At 45.9% G+C, this 22,462-nt stretch overlaps 3 protein-coding genes across 3 annotated transcripts; 1 reads left to right on the top strand and 2 right to left on the bottom strand.

Moving 5' to 3' along the window:
* Positions 1–5,060: 5,060 nt before the first annotated feature.
* LOC100841027 lies at positions 5,061–12,939 on the bottom strand. Its single transcript, XM_003567996.4, has 7 exons — positions 12,164–12,939; positions 11,432–11,671; positions 10,629–10,718; positions 6,753–6,902; positions 6,363–6,487; positions 5,504–5,633; positions 5,061–5,389 (listed from the first exon to the last, which is right to left on the bottom strand). The coding sequence occupies exons 1-7, from the start codon at positions 12,812–12,814 to the stop codon at positions 5,264–5,266; spliced, it is 1,512 nt and encodes a 503-aa protein (XP_003568044.1). The 5' UTR covers positions 12,815–12,939; the 3' UTR covers positions 5,061–5,263.
* A 2,492-nt stretch (positions 12,940–15,431) lies between these two features.
* Positions 15,432–17,261, top strand: LOC100840214 (heat stress transcription factor A-4d-like). Its single transcript, XM_024459597.1, is given in 3 exon segments — positions 15,432–15,771; positions 15,977–16,818; positions 16,820–17,261. Coding segments are annotated over 3 exon segments (1,275 nt in total). The 5' UTR covers positions 15,432–15,546; the 3' UTR covers positions 17,028–17,261.
* A 335-nt stretch (positions 17,262–17,596) lies between these two features.
* LOC100839912 (serine/threonine protein kinase OSK1) lies at positions 17,597–22,335 on the bottom strand. Its single transcript, XM_003567992.4, has 11 exons — positions 22,167–22,335; positions 21,500–21,681; positions 20,820–21,004; positions 20,143–20,325; positions 19,914–20,045; positions 19,639–19,824; positions 19,124–19,213; positions 18,971–19,054; positions 18,743–18,871; positions 18,439–18,663; positions 17,597–18,137 (listed from the first exon to the last, which is right to left on the bottom strand). Exons 2-11 carry the CDS (start codon positions 21,672–21,674, stop codon positions 18,024–18,026), a joined length of 1,503 nt encoding a protein of 500 aa, XP_003568040.2. The 5' UTR covers positions 21,675–21,681; positions 22,167–22,335; the 3' UTR covers positions 17,597–18,023.
* Between the last annotated feature and the right edge of the window lie 127 nt (positions 22,336–22,462).

Genomic DNA, 22,462 nt, shown 5'->3' with positions numbered 1-22,462 from the left:
ACGTGGAATGTGCCAATCTGGTTCGTAAACCCTGGATCCACCACTGAATAGCAAGGCGTTTGCGACGATATTCTCTTCAATCTAACCCTGGTCTGATATGGGGTCGAAGCAAGAAAACAAAACCCAATAGTGTTGAAGTATAAGTGAATTTCCCTCATTTTCCCATCAGCTTGACCTTTTCGGTGAACTGTTTCGGTGCATGAAACTCTTCATGGTATCCTAGACGAAACTGAGGCAAACGGGACTTATCCGAAACCATCGCTCCTGCAACCGTGTGTCCGTCTTGCAGTCGACAGAGAAACCCTAGACCCCCCGGCCTCCCATGCCAAAACGGCCGTCCAAGGCAAGGGAGACCATAGGGAGTCACTGGTTGGAGGCTCGCGCGAGAGCTAGTGCAAATAATTAAATAAGTTCAGCATAATGAAATTTAGTAAGGGCATCAAGCAATCTCTAACCGTCTAAGTGATTAATTTAGGCTTTGGCATATTCCTTGCAAAACCGATTGGCCAATCCTAGTAAAACTAAAACTATATACAAGCCTCTAATTCAGCTAGCTTTGCCTTGAATAGTTCCCCAACTTTTGCAAAACCATCACGGCCGCTGCCGATGATAACCTAAAAATTTCTCCAGGTTTACTAACGCACATAAAAACAACGCTATCAGACTTGAAGCAACGAATATGCCCAGCGTCTCTTTAATTTCCACGAGTAAGCCAAGCTAGCTAGCTACCTCGATGGATGACCGGCTCGCACGAGGACGCGAGCACATGGGAACCGAAAAAAAAGGTCAGATTTGGCTTCCCTTTGGCTCTTCGCCGTTCGTCCAAAGAGGCCTCGGTCTTGGACGAATTGACGACCGATCGTTTTCGCCGCCTCCTTCGATTCCTTTCCGGCCGATTTTCCTTGCTGAACCAGTGCTCACATTCCGATGCCAAAATAGCTTGGTTGTTTCTAATTCTCGTAGCCGTAGGTCAAGAACGCCATGCATCCTAAGAATTCATTTATTCAGAGAAACTAAAGCCTATAATTCGGGGAGAAAGGTTGCAGTTGCAGGCCGTATGTAGAAGCCCATAATTCGGGGAGTACTAATTAGTCGGAGATTCGTGCCGTTTCATGTCAGAGATGATTATTGGTCATGCAAATGAACCACGCTTTATGCTGCCAAATGTAGTTTCTTTGTAAACGTCCGCTGTAAAAAACGTAATTTCCTACTAAGTATAATTTAGTCGAAGATTCGTGCTGTTTCACGTCAGAGATGATTTGGTCATGCAAATGAACCATGCTTTATGCTGCCAAATGTGGTTTCTTTGTAAACGTCCGCTGTAAAAAACGTAATTTTCCTACTAAGTATAGTAATTTAGTCGAAGATTCGTTGTGCCGTTTCACGTCAGAGATGATTTGGTCATGCAAATGAACCACGCTTTATGCTGCCAAATGTAGTTTCTTTGTAAACGTCCGCTGTAAAAAAAGTTATATACTACTTCCTCTGATTCTAAATTCTTGACTCAAATTTGTCCAAATATGAATGTATCTATTCTTAAAAAGTGTCTAGATACATGTAATATTTCGACAACAATTTAGGATCGGAGGGAGTAAGTAATAACTCCCAGGTTTGGACATTAAAAACACACCGGTCAGTTGGTTGACAAGTTCTTGATCAGAGGTTTAACAACTTAACTATAAGTGCTACTCGCCTCAGTACCCATGTCACCGCCGGTGTACACAGTTGACATTTGGATCGGCCACGCATTAAACAAAATGACATTTCGGCAGCAGTTTCTTCAGAGTTTCAGAACACGACACGGAGCGAAAAATTCTGTATGTAGCAAGGTTGCAGTATTGACTATATATTGCTTAAACAAAACATGGAATAAAACTAGACTAGGCTGTTTCCTTCAGAGAATATGCCTGTACTTTTTTTGCAGGCCGGCAGTTGGTCGTAAGGAATTCTAAGCCAGTAGCAAGGAATCGTCCACGCACGCACGCACACAGAGAGGCCTCAGCACCCTATATATATCGAGCCGGAGCACGCTTAGCTCTGTGCCAATTAAGCTTCATTTGCCAAGGCAGTCAGCAACCGCTACTAGCTAGAGCAAGCCAATTAGCACCAGCTGCTCCATTTCATCTCCATTCCATTCTTCCTTAAGCTCAATTAAGCCAGTTTCGGCATGGCCGTTTCGTGTAATCGCGGCAGCAACAAGAGGAGCTTGTGGGCGTCTGTCGCCATGGTTTTGCTGCTGGTGTTTCTGCTCCGTTGCTCGCCGAAGTGCGAAGGGCGCAAGATGCCGGCGGATCAGGAGGAAGGCGAGGTGATGCACTTCGAAGGCGGCCTCGTGCTCAGAGTGTCGCCGCCGAGCGGCGCCAGCGGTGAGGCGGCGGCGGCGGCGGAGGGGACGGCGAGGGGGTTCTCGGCGGTGAACGGCGGCAGGGCGGCGCGGTTGATGCGGTCCGTGCCGAGCCCCGGCGTAGGCCATTGATGTTTTAATCTCGGCTGTCCCAGGAAAGTTTGCATTTTGCAGGGGAATTCTGCGTCGTTTCGCTTGCACCTCTCCTTGAACTTTTTAAAATTTATAATCCTTTTGCTTTCGGATGTAGAAAGATCGTCAGAGTGAGTGGTCCTAGCTAGCTAGCTTGAATGAGTAAAGGATCGGGTGTGTTTGTGTTTTGTGTTTGTGCATGCATGTATGAGCTGAGCCGGTTGGAAATGATGTAAGCGGCTGCGGGCTTGATGCATGCAAAAAGGTTAAATTAATTAACGCGTTGGATTAATGGAAACGAAAATTTTCATCAGTGTCGATGTCACCGTTTTTATTATTACTATCGGCCTGTCATATCAGTTTGCACGCGCCAGTTGTTCCGTGGCATTCTGTCGGATCCTGCTTTTGTTGTCTTCTCACGCTGATGTTTTCGTGTGTCGATTTTGGGCGCAGTTAAATGTTATTTTTTCTTTCTTTCTCACCGAATTAAAGGGAACCATCTGAGGTTATGCCTGAGGTTAGAGTAATTCACTTCTCATCGAACATCGATCCGGTACAAGCATGTGGACGTGCACACCGCGCCCACGTGCTAAAATTGAAAAATTAATGAATCTAAAGTTGAAAAATTCACGAAAGTAATTATAGCATATGACCTTGAGCTGTCGACGGATAATTAGTCTATAGAAAATAACTTTTCCCAATATTTTTTCTATTGGGGTTCTTTGGCTCTTTTTATTGAGCACGGTGATATGACTTAAGACTTTTTTTTAGAATACAGTACTTACTTCGTTCAACAAAAGATGTCTTAAGTTTGTCAAAATTTAGATGTATCTAGACATGACTTAGTGTATAAATGCATTCAAATTTAATCAAAATTGAGACATCCTTTATTGGACGGAGGAAATAATATGAATCAGACTTAATATGCAGCACCAAGTACTTCCTCCGAGAAAGTGCATTATTGAACCGGATTGGAATGCCAAACAACTACTCTATATTCAAGAGTTGCGAGAGCAGATTATTTCTACTGATAGCCATAAGATCCATTTATCAATTAGTACGAAAACTATAAGTATTACTTTAGCAAACCACCGGCGCTCCAACCAAAATGCTTTAGTACACTCAAAACCTCGTCTTCCATGGAATAATTTGTAGTCAAAAATTGTCTTAACGAAATCAAATACGTCAATCTGTGAAAAAGAGAGTTGTGACAACCTATGTATACATGTACACTTCGTCGGGACCCCTACCTGGCCTGTCCCCCAGGCTGTCGTCCCTTGTGTCCTACCCGGTCCTAGATGCTCAGTATGTCCTTCCTATTGCTTTACCAAAGAAAAACCATCGTGACTAATATTCTGTTCCGGCGGTGCTCCTGATTTTTGGTGTAACTTTTTTTGTCGTGCTGCCAAATGTGGTTTTCTAAGAACGCTTGGAGTGATCAGTTAGAGCTAACTACGGCAGTTTATTCCAATAATAATAATAATAATAATACACACTAGTCAGCTGGTTGACAAATCCTTCATTTCAAAATATGCACTATCAAGCATGCATGTGACCATGTCATGCCCAGTACCGACGCATTAATCTGCAGGCTGCCGCCGAAATGCAGGACAGCTTCTCCACATGACATGGAGCAAAATTATGCATGTATAGGTGTTTGACTATTGCTTACAAAAACACACATGGAAAATGGAATGAAACAAGTTGCTGGACGACGCTGGCCTCGTTTTTTTTCGCCGCCGGAGCCGGACGAATATTTTGGGCGCATGTCGCTGTAGCCGTCGTGAGCTGTGTTTGCTTCTCTTTCTCTGTTTTCTCTGGCTGCCGTAAATTGATTTTTATTCTCTGATGGCAATTAAAATCGGTCCTGACTGCCTTTTTAATCAATAGATTTTTTTTAGCTTCTTGGTGAATAGCAGTATTATGCTTACCATTTTTTGATACGTTGGCCGTTGATTAAGCCCGGTTCCTTTCCTCCCTGTTTTCCTCCAATTTGTTTTGCATTTTGCAGCGGAGTTCTGCTCATCTCCCCCTTTTTTTCAAGAAAAAAGCGGTCGTTTCCGTCATTCGAAAGTACGAACTGTCCTTCCAACGGGGAGGGATCGGATGTAAGCAGCTGCAAGCTGATGCGTAGCTCGGTGGAAAACTGGAACGGGACGCAAATTTTCCAGTGTCGACGTCACCATTATTGCCTTCGTCGTATCTGTTCCGGTTGCATGCACCAGGTGTTTTTCGTGGCGTTTTACTGCAGACTAGCTACTTGTCGTCTTCCCGATGATGTTTTTGAATTTTGATCAGTACATCTGTCGACTTTGCGCCCAAACGTGAGATTATATTTTACCATAAACATCCCGTGCAACAGGTCGCCACAAACACTCACGAGTTTACCAAAGATCGAAGCTGTAAAGTTTGAAAATCGCCACCCAGAGAGCGAGGTTGCAAAGAAGATTGTTTTAGTGAGAGAAATCGTGGGTTTCGAAGTTTACAATTCCATCGCAATGCAGAGTTTGTTAGTTCCGTCAGGTTATGACAGGGCCTGTGAGATGTTTGTTCAGCAACATACCGATATATTGATTTTCTTGAATTAGATCAAAATTAGTTCTATCAAATAAAGTTGGTTCAAATTGAAAATGCATCAGCACAGTACCAAAATGCAGCTTCAAAGCACTTGTACACATTACACTTCATAGGTTGCGAAGCTATCTACAGAATAAAACGGAGTATGGACCATGGTTATATCTATGTACAGCACTATCTATGTACAGCTTACAGGGGCAGCGATCCATGTCAAAACTCGAGGCCTCCGTTCAGTTCAACAGTCAAAGATGGCCTTCCCATGTTGCCGATGGGTGTTTCCATGGTGATTACTACACCAGAACTGCCGACTTGGCCATTCCACTTGGATCGCCCAAGCTGCCATAGCACACCATACATACAATGGCATCAGTTCACACATCGATAAGAAATGTCTGCCTAACAATGAACAAGATCCGGAGGGTATGTTCCAAACAAATCTGGAGGACTTACAGAAAGAGATGTGAAAGCCGAAGGATGTCTTGAGCAAGAGAAGCCGCACATTACATTGAGTTCATCCTTCAGTGAGTGGACAAACTCCGCCCGTATGCCAGGATCAGTTCCTCCAAAAGTGGGGCAAACACTGAAGCAAGTGATTCCATGGATGAGATGATTCATAAGCGGTGAACAGATTATGTGAATAAAAAACATGAATACTACTCCCTCCAATCCATAAAAAGTGTCGTCCACTTAGTATAAATTTGAGTAAGGAAGCAGTTCAAGCACAAACTAGCTAATTAACATTGTTTTCTCCTGTTTGCAGAAGAGAAAATGACTTGGGCAATATCATACACGAGAAGTAATGTACATCATCGTGGAAGTGTGATGTGCTTAACGGCATATGGAGACTGATCCTAATCACTAATCAGCATATTTGGAATTATTTTCAGTAACATTTAATATTAACGAATTGCCAATTTAGGGCAATAAAACTGGGCACCTTACGAGCCTCCACAGCGATTAGCAATTTTATTATGTCCGATCTGACTCGGATAGACAGGATTTGCTCCAGCAGCCACGTGGGCATGTGCACTGCAGATTAGTAGGTTCAGCTGGAGCATCGCCCGAATTCTTCAGGGCAGCTGCTCCAGTGGAAAAATTACTGCTACATCCCACCAGATGGTTGCCACCATGCTTGATGACTAACCAAGAAAATCTATTTACAAGTATTTTTGACATCATATCAGTAAGGCCACCGATCCTACAATACTACACATTGTGAATATTTGAATTATGAGTAACAGCAATCCACCTTTTTACAAAGCTGAGACAGCAGTTACGGGACTTTGAGCAAGTGTTCATATTTACCTACCTGAGTTGGATGCTAGGTCTCACCATAAGGTCAGACTTTTTCCATGCTAGCGCTTGGTCAACTCCAAGTGAAAGAGAATTGTCAGGCCATTGAAATGTAGGTGTAAACCTTGTGCCTTGTTTGCTCTTCAAAGAAAAATGAACAGTAAACAAAAAGGACAATTGAAAGAATTAGGAACAGATTGCAAGAGGATTGAGTAACGTTAAACTGATATAATATACATAAAAAAATAGCACAAGTAATGCATGTTATTGTTGTTTCCTCATGGTAGTTGTAGATTTAAGAAATCACAAAAGTTACGGGTTTGGCAATTTGCAGTCGAACCTGGATTTTTTAGAATTTACAATGAGAAATAAAATCTATGCAGTTACAAAGCTATCATTGACCAACCTTGAAGGAGAAGCTCAGTTTTGTTTCTCCAGGACACTTTCCATGAGCTTGAAGCAATCCACCAAATAATGGGAAAAAACCACTTGCGGTTATCCCCTCACCAGCAACATAAGTGAATTGCCCGTTTGGAAATTGCACATCCATGAAGGACTGTAACAAAAAACAACCAATGGAAGAGGATAAGATTGTATCAAGTGTCATACATCATGTGGCTCTTCTTGCTGCACAGGCCTTGTTTTTTTCATTTCTTCTAGGCTTCTGCTAGTCTTTTTTCCTTTTCTTTTCTTTGGTCTTTTGTTTTCAGTGTATAGCGTTTTGTATGACTTTTGCCGTCTCGGTATTTCTTCTAATGAAAATGACACGCACTGGTGTGGGTTCAAGAAAAGCACTATATCCACATCTGCCCACTGTGTCGGGACCGACAAGACTGGCGCTGACCCAGTTCACTTTGGCGCCGCCTTCTATGGCACCAAGGTGGTTAGGCTAGGGTTCGGATACCATGGCACCAAATTAATGGATTAAAAATAATGGAAAAACATTTTATGTTTTCCGTGTCCACTGGATTGGAGAGAAAGTTGCCGCCATATAGTGTGATGCCAAATTGCAAAGGTTTGGCGCCAGTTTAGCAGGTGCCGACATATGGGTGAGATGTCGAAATGTTATTGAAAGGGACCATAAGTGCAATGTCACAAAAATGGGCCAATTTGGTCAAAATTTACTCCGTAGGAAGATGACTTTTGGCAAATTTATCATCTATACAATTGCCAACCAACATACTTCCACAAACAGTAGTACCAAAAAATTGATGCATTCCTTTTAGGTTTACTTGTTCCCAGCAGACTAGATGATTCCACTAAGCACGAATAAGTATTGTCTTCGGTTTCTTTTGTAAAACTCATATCAAAGTTAATGGCCAGGACTACCACAACAACCAAAAAAACATAATAATCACCATAGACACATGCATCCTTTAATCACATGATCACAAAATACAGAGGGTGAAGTTGATGGCCAGTTGATCGCAGGGCTTGTCACCACGGTCCTCAAGGCAGTCGGGCCACGGTCAGCAAAGCGCAGAACTGCCCATGAAGCTCTGGTAAACAGAAGGTGGACCGGCAACATCGCAGGCGCTCTAAAATTTTCAAGGAGTCATCGAATTCCATCACCTGCCGAGATCATCGAGTCCTATGTGTGCCTGAGAGAATCAATTCATATCATCATATGGCAGTTGTCAGCATCTGGCCAATACATCCAAATCGCAAAATCGGCATACTCCGCTTGCTTTGCTGGTATCGTTCGAATCCGCACTGTGGCACTCCATCTTTGCATGGTTGACGACGGGCCAACCGATGTTGAACAGCCGACCGTCTCGAGTGCCGAGGTCTACAGAACCCTGATGCATAAGCTCTCTGTGGTCAAGTTGATGAAACAATCTCGCACATCCTCATGGGTGGTGTCTTCACCAGACAAGTGTGGTAATCAAGTTCTTGCAAAGTTCTCCCTATAGTCACTCTGTAAGCAGGCTGATGAAAACTTCGACAGCTGGTTCCGGAGCACGGCTGAGCTTTCTGGTGCCGACAAGATGGAAGGGGCACACTCCCTCATCATCGTCATCTGTGGAGAATTTGGAGATTCAACGACAGCATCATTCGATGGCGGTACACCAGATTGTGCTGCGCTAGTTGACATGGTCCGATGTGATGGCAATCTCTGGATGCTTGCCAGCAAGAAGGCCATTAAGGGCGTGTTTGGAAGGGTGCCCCGCATTAGGCCCGCACCCGCAATGCAAATCTCGGCCTGTTTGGTCTCCTGGGACGCAGGAGGTGCCTGCAGCCAAGCTGCAAAAATAGCCCTGCAGGCCAGGATCCAGGGTACTCCCGGATCGGGCGTTTTTTCGATGCAGATTCAAATCGCCCGATCTGCTGCACCACGCACGCACCCGCGCTGCACCCGTGCTTCATAAACGTCTCGCTAGGGTTAGCTCTTACCCCGCCGCAATCCTCCTCATTCACCCTCGACTCCGTCTTGCTTCCTCCAGATCTCGCCCCCGTCTCTCTCCCTCAAGCCCTCTAGATCTCGCGGCAATCTCTCTCCCTCAAGCTGATGCGGTGATGGACGGCGGAATGGACTCGGTGGTCGCCGCCTGAGGAGCTCGCTACTCCGACCACCGCTGCTCCGACGAACACCATCCAAAGCCCGCTACTTCGACGTCCCCAACTCACTGAGGTAGTCAAATCCCCTAATCCATGTACGCCAGACTAAGGGTTCTATTGTCAGACCAGGTAATATTCAGTGTAAGGCTATACATTACTAGAATTCAGTGTAAAGCTGTCAGCCTGTCACGGACCCTTACTAAGGGTTCTATCGTCTTTCCACCCTTGCCGCCACCAGCTCGTAGCCGTAATGTAACTTCATCTACCCTGCGCTCCTCCGCTTCTTTTCTCTCGGCGGCCGAGGGTTGTCAAATCGACATTGCTGCTGCTACTGCGAGCACGCAACCTGCTGCGTCCCTTACCCTTGGTATACATACTTGCAGCCCGCATATGAAGACCACCATGAAGCAACTGGCCACCAGTAAACAACCGGAGCGGAAGGCTCGCAAGAAACCGGATCGGCAGAACAAGCAGGTTTGTTCCATTTTTAGTTTTCAACAAGTGTAAGTGGCTGCTAGATAAGAAAGGCCTCTTCTCTGTTAAATCTCTTTATGCTGCATTAGTTACTCGTGAGGTTGATTTCCCATTTAAGAACTTCTAGAAAGTAACAATTCCTCTTAAAATAAGAATTTTTATGTGGCTCGTAGTGAGAAATAGTATTTTCACTAGAAATAGAATCTTCTGGAAAGGTCCTAGTTCATGTCTTTTTTGTCAGATGAATGAATATACCATTTCTATTGAAAATACTGTTTCTCACTAACAACCACATAAAGATTCTTATTTTAAGAGGAACTTTTACTTTCCAGAAGTTCTTAAATGGGAAATCAACCTCACGAGTAACTAATGCAACATAAAGAGATTTAACAGAGAAGGGGCCTTTCTTATCTAGCAGCCACTTACACATGTTGAAAACAAAAAATGGAACAAACCTGCTTGATCTGCCGATCCAGTTTGTTCCGAGCCTTCCGCTCCGGTTGTTTCCTGGTGGCCGGTTGCTTCATGGTGGTCTTCATATGCGGGCTGCAAGTATGTATAGTAAGGGTAGGGAATGCAGCAGGTTGCGTGCGCACAGTAGCAGCAGGTTTCGTGGGCGTAGTAGTAGCAGCAGCAATGTCAATTTGACAACCCTTGGGCGCCGAGAGAAAAGAAGCAAAAGAGCGCAGGTTAGATGAAGTTACATTACTGCTGCGAGCTAGCGGCGGCGAGGGTGGAAGGACAATAGAACCCTTAGTAAGTGTCCCTGACAGCTTTACACTGAATCCTAGTAATGTATAGCCTTGCACTGAATACCCCCTAATCCGCTGCACGCCAGACCGCCAGACCTCCTGACCAATCTTTTTAGCCACGGCAGGATGACTATATTGTTTTCTGGGTTTTGATTTTTCTAATTCCTTCTCCTTTTCCTGCTGTAGGCTACCATAGGTTTGTTCGATTTTTCTATTCTTTTTTGGTTGGTCTTTGATGTATGGCTTGTGTCATTTTGGCGCCATCTTCTAATACAAAACGTCACGCACTTTGGTGCATGTTCGAGAAAAAATTTATCCAGTGATTGTTATGAGTATACAGAATGGTTATCCGTGAACACTGGTCATCAAATTGCAATACAGGTGACACCAGATTGATACTAGAAAACACACATAAATTTGAACTGAAAGCGGAGGGCAAAGTACCAAGATAGGGGGAGGGGGAGGGGGGGGGGGAGGATGAAAACATGTCTACTTACACAGGCTACCGGGTTGAGGCAAATCATGGACATCAGCAACCATTTTCTATGTTTTGACCAGACAGCTGGACATAAGGAGTGCACTCCATTCTACAGTAAAAGAAAGTTTTAGTGCATGCATGTAGTAAAATATGAGCCAAGGCATGCACATGAAGTGTTTCAATGAGCACAATTCCATAAGAATGAGAATAGCTAATTGAACTATAACCAGTACTTGATGTGTACAATGATTTAGCAGAAATAGGCTTGCAAAATATATGGCCCTAAAGAGAACAGTTGTAATGCATAATGATGGCTCTTCTAGAGTTGAATCCAGCGTCTAAATCCTTTTTATAGATCTGGATACTGAAATATGGTCATGCATTTTAGAATCAACATTTCCGCACCTTAAGCTGTAGTATTGAGCAGGACGAAAAAACGAGATTACAGGAGGCTAGGAAAAGGCATACAATTGCAAGCTTCCACAGAACACCATCCTAAATCTGGCTAGCTAACACAAGAAAAATCACCTAGAATAGATAGAAAGGAAGATAAGCATTCCCTAATTTTATACCAAAATTTGATGATTACATGAACAATCAGCTAGTCCAAAAAAAAGCATAGTTTGAAGTAGATGCTCTGCATAACATTAGCACTCCAATACTGAAGTTCTCATTTTGCTACAGCAATGTATATGAAGCTTGATAGATTCTCATTCATCAAAAACTAAAGCAAATAGTAAACTGTTCGCATCAGTTACGTGAAAGGTTTTAAAAAAAGTAATGAACATGTGCAATTATACATATTGAGAGAAAGAAAAGTACCTTGCGATCATAACCATACCAAAGAAGGTGCTGCTTTGACAGATTAATAGGCAAAAGAAGTGTAGAGTCTCGGACAAAAAGTAAAGGACCCAATTGAACAAGGAAAAGAGGTGCACTGTTATTTCCATAAGTTGAACCACCTCGTGATGATTCTAACCTCCAGATATCTCCACGTGCAACTACCGAACCATCAATAGTGTGGTGCCTCGTACTGTACGCTGCCGAGACATTTACAGTGCCCTGCATCATCATCAATACGAGGGTTATGATTTGTACTTGAGCATATCGAATCTGTTTCACCATCGCATCTCCAGTTTAATTAGACACTTCAAAACCTGTACAGAAACCCATCATACATCTGGAGAAAATAAAAGGGCATAACCTTTGATATAAGAGAGGATAACTGAACAACATGTATATATAGGAACAATCTGTCAACTAAAAAGGAAAACCCATCTCATCATATTAAATTTAAGACGAGCACAAACAATGAAACAACAAACATTACCAATATTCAAAGATAAAGCAGCAAAGCACAGTTCCACACCCAAATGGCTAAACATACCATACAATATCTCATTATTGAGAACCAGCTAACTGCCCAGGCTTCCAAATTTCCAATTTCGCATTCTAAAATCTCCCCAAATGGCATAGGTGTGGGCGTAGCAGAAACATACGAGTATGTCATTTAAGAAGCGAAGTCAATCATCGAATTCATTTGTACCCATGTACCTTAGCCTTCTTAAATCTCCCCAGAGTCCCAATCTCGCATTCGAACTCATCTTCCTCTTCATCCAACTCATCCGCGTCCCCGGTCCCAACCCCGCTCGCAGTAGCTGCAGCATCAATTCCAGTGGCCGCGGCCGCGGCAGCAGCCGCCACCTCGAGGGGTCCTCGGCCTCCGACGCTATCCAAAGCTAGCCCGCTCTCGGCAGCCCTTTCCAGAGCGAGTCCCACCTCGCCCTCGTCCACCGCGCGCGCGGGCGGCGGCGGAGGAGCCGCAGCCTCCCGCTTCCGGCGCCGCGCGCCCTCCTTGGCGCGGAACGGGACCGGAATCTGCCGCGCCAGCTGCTGCGCGGCGGTCCCGACGGAGAGGCCGAGCTCGGACCCGGCCTGCCCGAGCCCCGCGAGCCGCTCGCCGATCTCGACGAAGGACGCGACGGCCACGGCCGGGAGGTCGACGGCCCCACCCACGAAGGGGACGGAGACGGGGAGGTCGATATCGAAGGGGACGAGCTTGTGCGGGAGCGCGGGAGACCACGGGAGGAGCCCGAGCTGCGGCGGCTGGAGGTGGAGGAGGCCCGAGAAGCCCTGCGCGAGGCGGTCGGCCAGGTCCTGCCCGTGCCGCTGCACGCCCACCCACGCGTCCAGCGAGATCTCCATGGACCAAACCCCAGCAGCCCCTGCGTGGAGGGCAACCAGGGCTCGGAGGGAGGCGAAGCGAGTTCGAGAAGCGACGGAATGTGGAGGAGACGAAGGCGAAGCGATCGGGGGCTAGTGGTGGCGAGCGGGGATGCGGTGACGGCTCGCTTTGTCCGGGACGGACGAGATGACGTGGATGGATGGCTGGATATCGTTTGGCCTCGGGTCACGGGATGAGAGGGACCCGTGGGTCCCTTTGTTCAGTTCGGGTTGATGATTTTTCTTTTGTCCGCGGGTTGATATTTAACTAAGCTGCATATACAAACGGTGTGACTTTACGGATCGAACTAAATAAAGTGCACAAGATCGAAGGCACAACAAAAAACACATAAGACTAAGCATTATTTTCTTTTTCTACTGACGCTCGTAAGGCAAAGAATTAAAATTACGACAAAAATTTAAGATGGAATGAAATATTAACCAACATTGCAAATTGCATAGCTAACTACTCCGTAGCTAACAGAAAAAGAGGTGGTATGGACTGTGTTTCGTTGCACAATAGGAAACGAAGGGTTAAATTTCCCGTACAACAAGTATGCAGAAAACGAGCAAAAGCTATATCTGAAAACTTCGAAACACAACCGAACCTAAGTTTTCATGGACCTCGACGTGATTGCCATTCTTGTGTTTGTCCCAGCTACCGAGTGGACATATGCAATTGAGGTTGAGGGCAATTGAGTTGTAGATCTTCATGAAGCATCATCAAGCCTAATTTGAGATATATCTTTCACTAACTCAAAGAACCATTGGCGGAAGCGTCTCATATATCGCTTAGTGTGTCAACCCGAATGGATGAGATACTACATCATCAACATGTCCGTTGTCTTGCCTTGATTCTAAAGTACGGTAACAACACGAACATGGATCATACTTATCCCTTGAGATCTTATTGAGAAAGACGAAAGGGCCTACATATCAAAGAGGGGCAACACTGGCGCGCCACATTCATCCGCTAGCCACTACCATGGTGAATAAGCATAGAAAACAAGTTGCCCCTATTCTCCATTGCATGATCACACCCCTGCACCTGCCACGGAGTCGCCCAGCCTAGTGGCTGGTGGTACCACATCATCGCCTGCGGGCCACCGATTCTGTCGTTTCGGACGCATAAACTCATTTCTGACCGCTCGGACCCACATGTCAGGTTGACCAGCCGGTGCGGACGTTAGCGCCGTCCGTTAGCTCTCTTCTCACAGGTTGTGTTTTTTGTGTTGCTTTCCCAATGGCAGCCACACACAGGACATGGAGGGGGGGGGGGGCAGCGTCTTCTCCTACAACAAAGAGCAATATCAACCGTTGGATGAGACTAAGATCAACGGTTCACAAGTACTGGGCTTGTGGTTGCTTGCTGGGCTGAAAGTTCACCTCCACGTGAAGGGATGGCCCAACACTATTGATGGATGGGTCGTATTGAACCCCAGGGACAACAAACAGAACAACCAATTCCACAAACAGAACACTAGACGGTTGGCACTCAAATCAGAAACACAAAAGTCCACTCTTTCTAGAACGCACGTACGCATTCACGCACTCATGCGGCGATTAACTCTTTTTTTTGAGTGGATCATGTGGCGATTAACTAGTTTGCCTCAGGATGGAATCACCCTGAAACGAAACGACTCTAAAGTCTAAAGCGTGTCCATGCATTTATCTGACGGCGCAGCTGACGCACACGAGTCACAACGATTGCACGCGGTCAAAGTTGCAGTGATTTCCCGGGGACAAAAAAGAAGAAGAGAAAAGATACGCCACCTGCGACGTGGAGGAATGGAAGGTTCCAGCCAGCCATACATCGCTGTTGGTGACCCCACGGTATGGTCACTCATGCGGTGATTTTTCCAAGCACGGGGAAAATTATTCTCGGTGAAAATTCTCGCCGGCCGGGAATGGTATCCCGTCAGACCGGACCAGTCCACACCACACGCGCACCGCAAAAGACTCGTGACTTGTTTTCTTTCCTTTTTTCCTTTATTATCCCTTTACTGCAAGGGACAAAGCTATAGCTAGCGATCGACTGGCGAGGGTGAGCCGGTGAGGTGAGCCCGCTCATCCTGAACAGGTTCAGTCGACCTGACACGTACGCCTTTTCAAAATCTTAGCGGTTCTTTGTTTTACTGGGAGTACTTGTTCAGTTGTTCCACGGGCATCCGTCGAGCAGCAGTGCCCGTACGTCAAGGCGGGCGTCAAGGAAGCAAGCAAGCGCGGACGCATTCCTGACGGTCAGCCTGCCACGGCCGATCCGAAGGAAGAAATGCATGCATGGCAGTGAACTGAACAGGTGTTTCCGGTCGGGACCCGGTAGGGCCAGTGGGGTTTCGCCGGGGTCCGTATCTAGAAGCACGAAGCCAACGCCAGCATTCATTCACTGCATCTCACTCTGGGTCGATCCGGTCAGTCAAACGTCACATGCAACGACCAGCCCAGGAGACGCGCGAACAAAACCCCGCAAGGCCCCAAGTCCACGTCGCGGCGGCCGCTGCCGCCGCTCGTCTATAAAGAGGCCACCTGCAACCGGTGGCGCCGCCTCCTTGTACCCCACAGGTGAGTGAGCCGGCCTCCTCCACGAACAGAGGTCCAGGATTTCTCCATTTTTCTCCAATCTCACATGGACGAGGAGGGGTTTTGCTTTTAAATGACTGTTTGCTTCCTCCCTTCTTGCAGAACCAAGTCGATTCGTAAGATTCCGAGGGAACATGGAGAGCTGCCAATCGTCGCAGGGCGGCGGAGGAGGACCGCCGCCGTTCCTGATCAAGACCTACGAGATGGTGGAGGACCCGGCGACGAACCGCGTCGTGTCGTGGGGCCCCGGCGGCGCCAGCTTCGTTGTGTGGGACCCGCCCGAGTTCTCAAGGGACATGCTGCCCAAGTACTTCAAGCACAACAACTTCTCCAGCTTCATCAGGCAGCTCAACACCTACGTGAGTCATTGCTCGTCCATCCTCCTCCTTTAATTGTTTGCAGAATGGGTTTCTAGCTGCTGTTAACGTTTACTGCTCTTGGTGACAATCATGGAACACTCCTATCTGAACGCTTCATTGTTTGATCCTCTTTCTTGTGATCGAGCACCAAGGGATTCAAATTCTCTTGCTGTACTGATTGCTGGATTAACTGGTCATCTGCTAGGGTTTCCGAAAGATCGACCCGGAGCGTTGGGAGTTCGGCAATGAGGATTTCGTCCGGGGACACATGCACCTCCTGAAGAACATCCATCGGCGCAAGCCGGTGCACAGCCATTCGCTGCAGAACCAGGCCAACGGGCCACTGGCGGAGGCCGAAAGGCGTGACCTCGAGGACGAGATCAGCAGGCTCAAGCACGAGAAGAGCGTGCTCCTGGCAGACCTCCAGAGGCAGGCTCAGCAGCAGTGCGGCATCAACTGGCACATGCAGTCGCTGGAGGACAGGTTGGTGGTGATGGAGCAACGCCAGGAGAATGTTGTGGCTTACCTGGGCGACATCTTGCAGAGACGGCGAGGCACAGTTTCAGGCTCTGTGCTGTTGGAGACAGACCATTTCAGCAAGAAGAGGAGGGTTCCGAGGATCGATTTCTTCGCCCAGGAGCCTGCCGTCGAGGAACAGAGGGTGCCGTATCTGCCGGCAATGGTTGCCGAAACACCTGGGGTTCTTCCCCCGGTGAGCGGGGCAAATGCTGAGCCTTTTGAGAAGATGGAGCTGGCCTTGGTTTCCTTGGAGAAACTCTTCCAGAGGGCAGGCAACTATGCACCTTATGAAGACGTGTACAATGCTGCTGCTGCACCCAGCTCTGCTCTAGCTCTTGGAAATTTGCAGGCAGCACCAATGGAGGGTAGCATTAATCTACAGCCATCAGCTGAGCTTGCAGAACCACCAGGTTATTCTCAGAGTCCAGTGCTACCATCAGCATATATTCACGAAGATATGGGCAAGACGATAACTGGAGTTGATATGAACTCTGAGGCTAGCACCAGTGGCACTTCACAAGATGAAACTGACTGCCGAAACCAGAGTTTCCCATGAACCGGCTTTGTCAAACGATATATTCTGGGAGCGGTTTCTCACAGAGACTCCACAATCAGATGGTAAGAGAGAGAAACAAGAATCCAAGGAGGATGTCAAAATTGGCGTAGACTGCAACTGGTTCAATCACCGGGGCAATGTTGATCCAATGGGGCACCTGGCTTCAGCTGAGAAAGCCTGATGGCATATACCATTCCCACTGATTCATAGTCCATATGTCAAACCACTGTGATGTACATTATAGTTTTAGCTTGTTTTATTAGCCTTTCATACTGTAAAAAGACTTTCCCTTCCAGAGAATATCACTGGCTACAGTATGATGTTCACACACACTGTACAGCTGATGTAGCAAAGAATACATTTTTGTACTCCATTGCCCTGCTTTGTTATGTGCATGATAACCTTTCTGCTAAAATCTTCACTCTGTCTTCTCGTGGCTATGTGATGATCTAACTACCAATATAATAATCAACTCTTATTACGGCTCACAAATCGCTCTGACTTTTTTAATCCATTCTTAAAAGAACACAATTTGTTTTTTCTTACATACCGCTATGTGGTCACAAGATTCTAGAATGTGTAGTCTCCTTTTCTGACCTCTAACTTGACTACTCATTTTACCATTCAGACCTATAGATTAGCTAGATTGAAGTGTTCAGATTTGTAGCCTTACCACCTAGAATTCCAAACTGTGACACGCATCCAGAAGTGATGGCTATTGCCTAACTAAATATGACACCACTCGGGGGAAACAATGGCCCAACTTGAAGTATATTGCTGAGATCAACAATCATGAAGTGCAGGTCAGAGTCAGCAGTTACATGAGCTCAACTTTTATAATACAATCGAGGTTACTCTTGGGCTGGCATTACGCATTATGCTAGTATAGATCATTACCAAGCAAAAATGTCCAAGGACTAAATATAGGGCTACAAAAGTCAGCACCATTAGTAGCAAGCAGAGGAAGTTGCCTCTTGCCTGCCACCTCTGGTTAGTAAATAAGTCGTTATCCATCAAAATGAAATAGCGTGGGCCTGTAGTGTCTACATAACCCAGGAGTAGAGTCTACTGGAGGATTATGATCTTTATGTACATCTGGATTGAAACGTGGCAATTCACAGGATGCTGCTGGTTTGGTAAAAGACTCACAGCAGTTGGGAAGTCGCCGTCTTCAAAATCAAAGGACTCTCAGCTGAGTTAGAAAGGCAGAACACAGGTCCAGAAACAGGAGCTGTGGTCCACTAACCCTTTGCAAGTCCAGAAGATATTTCTCATCCCTTGTTTTGTAAAGCTGCAAAGACCAGAAGTGTATCAGCACCAAGCAGTCAAGGCGTCAAGCACATCTTCTGAGAATTAACTTCATACGAAACAGAAAGTTTTCGCATGTGGGTATGAAGGAAAATAAGATTCCAATCATGAACATGCAAATGCAGTAACAAAATTAATTGCACTGCTTAGTCATCACACAAAGAGTAAAAATCATGTCAATGACGACCCTTATGCATTGGATTGTTCACGGAACTAAATGGAAAATTTGCAAATCAGGATCTGTTCGCAAACAAAGGGTGGAGGGTTAAGATTCAGGAGAGTACCTGGATTTCAAACTTCACAATGTGGGTTGACTTCTCACTGAGGTCATCACTTTCAATTATGGCAGACTCCACACCGAAGCCATGGTTGTTATGCATCATATTCTCGACAAAGCCAGGATTCCACCTGCACTTCATGTTATAGTGCCCAATCTTCTTCCAGCAAACATTTAGCTCTTGAAGAGCTTTAAGCACTTCGGTTATAATTTCTCGTGGATGTGCTCGAGACTGTTAAATATGCATGAATTAGGAGAATTAAGGGGAGGGAGGGGAGGGGATGGAAAAATGAACTGAAAATGAAAATTACCTGGAGACCAAGAGCCCATTTTCTCTCGGCTGCAAAATGTTGCCTCAAGCCAAATGCAGGAGAACCAAACTGCCGAGCTTCAGATGCAGAATTTGGTGTTTCAGGGGAAATTTGAGAGAAAGATGAATCCTGAAGATCATAGAAAGCACAGCAAATTAGCAGCAGTACAAGTCAGGCATTTCAAAAAGCACAAGGCACAAACAATACGAGAGAGAGATTCCAGCACACCATCGATTCTTGATACTCAGCTCCAAGGTAGCCGCTGGTTGTACGAAGCTTATTGTCCAAGAGTAAATAATATGCAACTGTGGCCTGCACAGGCAGATTTAGTCATAATGCCACCGAGAACGGACAAAAAGCATAACAGACTAATGCAAATACCTCATTTTGCAATCTCTTTTGAAGAGACTCAGTTAGCTGAATCTTATCAAATCCCATCTTGATAACATCATTAAGAGTTTCATCATCCAGCTAAAAAAATCACAAGGCAGTCAAAATTATTCACTAAACATGCATAAATAAGGGCTCCCAGTTTGCCTCAACAACAAAAACTAGCTCAAATATAATTAGTCAACATAACCCACCACCAAAATAGACATAAAAATACACAAGATGGGAGAAAATAGATAGATTCAATACTTCTATGAATGTCTAATAGCAGACTGACTGATAAAGGAAGGGCCGACTTCAAAGCCCACAACATGGGCCATCAAAGCTGAGATCTAATAGGCCATATGCCCTTGTAGGAGGCAATTTCGTTTTGAAAAGACTGGGCCATGGCCCAGGTTGGTCTCCAAGACCCACCCTTCCGCCTATGATAATACGGGCAAAGCTTGGAAAAAGTCTTAAGATAACCATCCAAATAGCCATGTTGATACACAATAGCACCAGCATACCTTTTTAATTTGCTGTGCAGTGTCTGGAGGAGGCACAGCCAAATAGCGTGGAAGTCGAGCTTTGAACCACGAATGTTCACGGATTTCACGTATGGTGATCCTCTTCATAGGATCAACGACCAGCATTCTGGGGATTAAATCTCTTGCTAAAGGAGACAAGTGACTAGGAAGGGTGTATATTCCACCCTAGAATAAAAAAAATAGATAGCTGAATAACTGGATATCAAGAAATTGTATAACAAAATTTCAGTTGATTAGAGCAAATAGTTGCTAACCTTTATTTTCTTAAAAAGGTTTGGTATATTCTCATCATCAAATGGAAGAGTACCACAAAGAAGAGCATAAAGAATAACACCACAGCTCCAAACATCAACTTCAGGGCCAGCATATAGTTTACCTGATATCACCTAAACAAATGGACCAAACATTAGGAAGATATCTATATTTATTAGCCCTGCATAAAGGGTCTTGACAGTGTAAAAGCAAATGATTCTAGATATATACCTCGGGTGCTGCATAATTCGGGCTACCACAACTAGTCTTCAGAAAGTGACCATCACGCATAACATTACTTAAGCCAAAATCTGCAATCTTAACATTGCATTTCGAATCCAACAGAAGGTTCTCTGGCTTCAGATCACGGTGAACCACCATATTTCTATGGCAATATTCCACACCAGATATAATCTGTAAAAAAAGGTCAAATTAAAATTATCCTACCATGAACAATAGATCATATTTATACAACAGAATGATAGAAGAAGACAAAATAGAAGCGGACAAAAATTAAGTATCAACTGTCACATAGAAAGTTCAAACTAGGGATGCAGGAGGTCTGATTTGGCACGATGGCCTGCCAAACTGCAGCTAGTTTTTGCACCAAGAGGGTAACCCTGTGGCCCGGAAAAACATCAGATCCAACAGGGCCAGACCCCTTTGACCCTACGGGCGAACCACAACTAGGAACCAAACGCCGAACCTAGGAACTAATGGGGCCGAACCTTGGACCTCACACACTCAAACGGGCCAACCCTTGAACCTCACAAATTCCAGACGGTCCATGGTTTCAGCACAAGGGCCACAACGCCCCAAACCCCTTGCATGTGTATTTAAAACTACAGAATAAAGTGCTGACTAGAATGTTTGTAACAACCTCAGAAAGTGGGGAAAGAAGAGCTTACTTGCTGGAAAAAGCGACGAGCTTCCTCCTCTTGCAACCTTCCCTTCTCGACAATGTAATCAAACAACTCTCCAGATTTGACATACTCCATAACAACATATATATCAGCTGGTGTATCTATCACCTCATAAAGCCGTATGATATGGGGATGCATAAATAATCTCAGGATCTTGATTTCTCTTTTCACTGTAAAATAGTACCCCAAAAAAATTAAAGCTGAGCATTTGAGCAAAGTACAAAAGTGGCAAGAGGAAGAGTATATGTTGATCAACAATGTCACAGACAATAACTATTAACATAACAAAATCGTCAAACTATGGAGGGCCAGTTGCGATACTCACGCTAGACCAAGAAGTCAGAAGAAAATGTGGAAGTTGATTACTACTCCCTCCGTTCCATAATTCTTGTCTCAAATTTGCCCAAAAATGGATGTATCTATTCCTAAAAAACGTCTAGATACATGTAAGATTTCGACAAGAATTATGGAACGGAGGGAGTACATCATTAGGCTCAAACAGTTTGACAGATTTTACTTTCAACTTAATACTAGAAACATGTAAACGGCCTCTCGATGTTTTCCTTTTCCATCCGTTTTTCTTTCGGTGCAGCAAAAGGAGCAAGTTGCATATACTCTACAAACTTCACAAGGCAAGCAAGTTCACGAAGGGAGCAACGACAAACCTTTCTCTTCCATCTCCATGCTTTTGATTTTCCGGCGATTGAGGATCTTGATTGCCACCTTGTGGCCTGTAATTATATGCTCCGCGATCTTCACTTTGCCAAAGGACCCAATGCCCAAGGTTTTGCCGATGCGGTAGCCTTTCAATGGGTTTGCATCTCTGCCGGCTGCGTCCATCTTCAACCTGCATCACAGCCAAGTAGTTCGGGGTCGGGAGCAGGAAGAATTAAAGCTATAATGACGAACTCAGTATAGTAGTGGATCTAGACATGTGGTACTACCAACGTATGGTTTACACTTGGTGCGGCTGAGAGGCAAAGCCGGCACAATTTGCTAAGCATGACAATCCTCGTATTATTTCAACCAGAAAAGAAAAACAGCCACGATTGGTATGTACAGAGAGAAATCGGATCGTCGTCGCACTGTGTCGCGGGACGGGGGGCACAGGAGGGCGCGAGCTCCCGGATCTGAGGAGGCGCCCGGGAAAGCGCGCCAGTTCGAGCCTCTTCCCTCGGCGAGCAGCACGCGCGAGTGGAATGAAGCTGCAAGACTCAAGTCCCGAACGCAAAGCCCAATTCAGCGGTAGGGCCGTCCGTAGAGGACGACAGGAGGAGAGAGAGGGGATTGGAGAGGTGTGGGACGATGTGGGCGGTGCGCAGGGGGGCTAACCTGGCCGAAGACGCGCGGCGGCGGGAGACGGCGAGTGGGGAGCTCTCGCCCAAGAGCACGCGGAGGAGCTGCGGCGGCGGCGGCGGATGTGCCGCGGTGGGAGGCGACGAGCCGGGGCCGGGAGGGAGGAAGACAGATGCGCCTGTCACGGGAGGGGGCGAATCAGGGAAGGGAGAATGGCGAGGCTGGGTTGGGGGCGGAGGAATTCACGTGGGTCCCCCGTGGCGGAAACGGACGGACGTCGCGGGGGCTCGTGGCGCGCGGAGATTCGAGCGCGATGGGCTAGAAGCCTAGAA

The sequence above is a fragment of the Brachypodium distachyon genome, chromosome 2 (genome assembly GCF_000005505.3).
Source record: "Brachypodium distachyon strain Bd21 chromosome 2, Brachypodium_distachyon_v3.0, whole genome shotgun sequence".
Taxonomy (NCBI): Eukaryota; Viridiplantae; Streptophyta; class Magnoliopsida; order Poales; family Poaceae; genus Brachypodium; species Brachypodium distachyon.
This window is presented reverse-complemented; position numbering and strand designations above follow the sequence as displayed.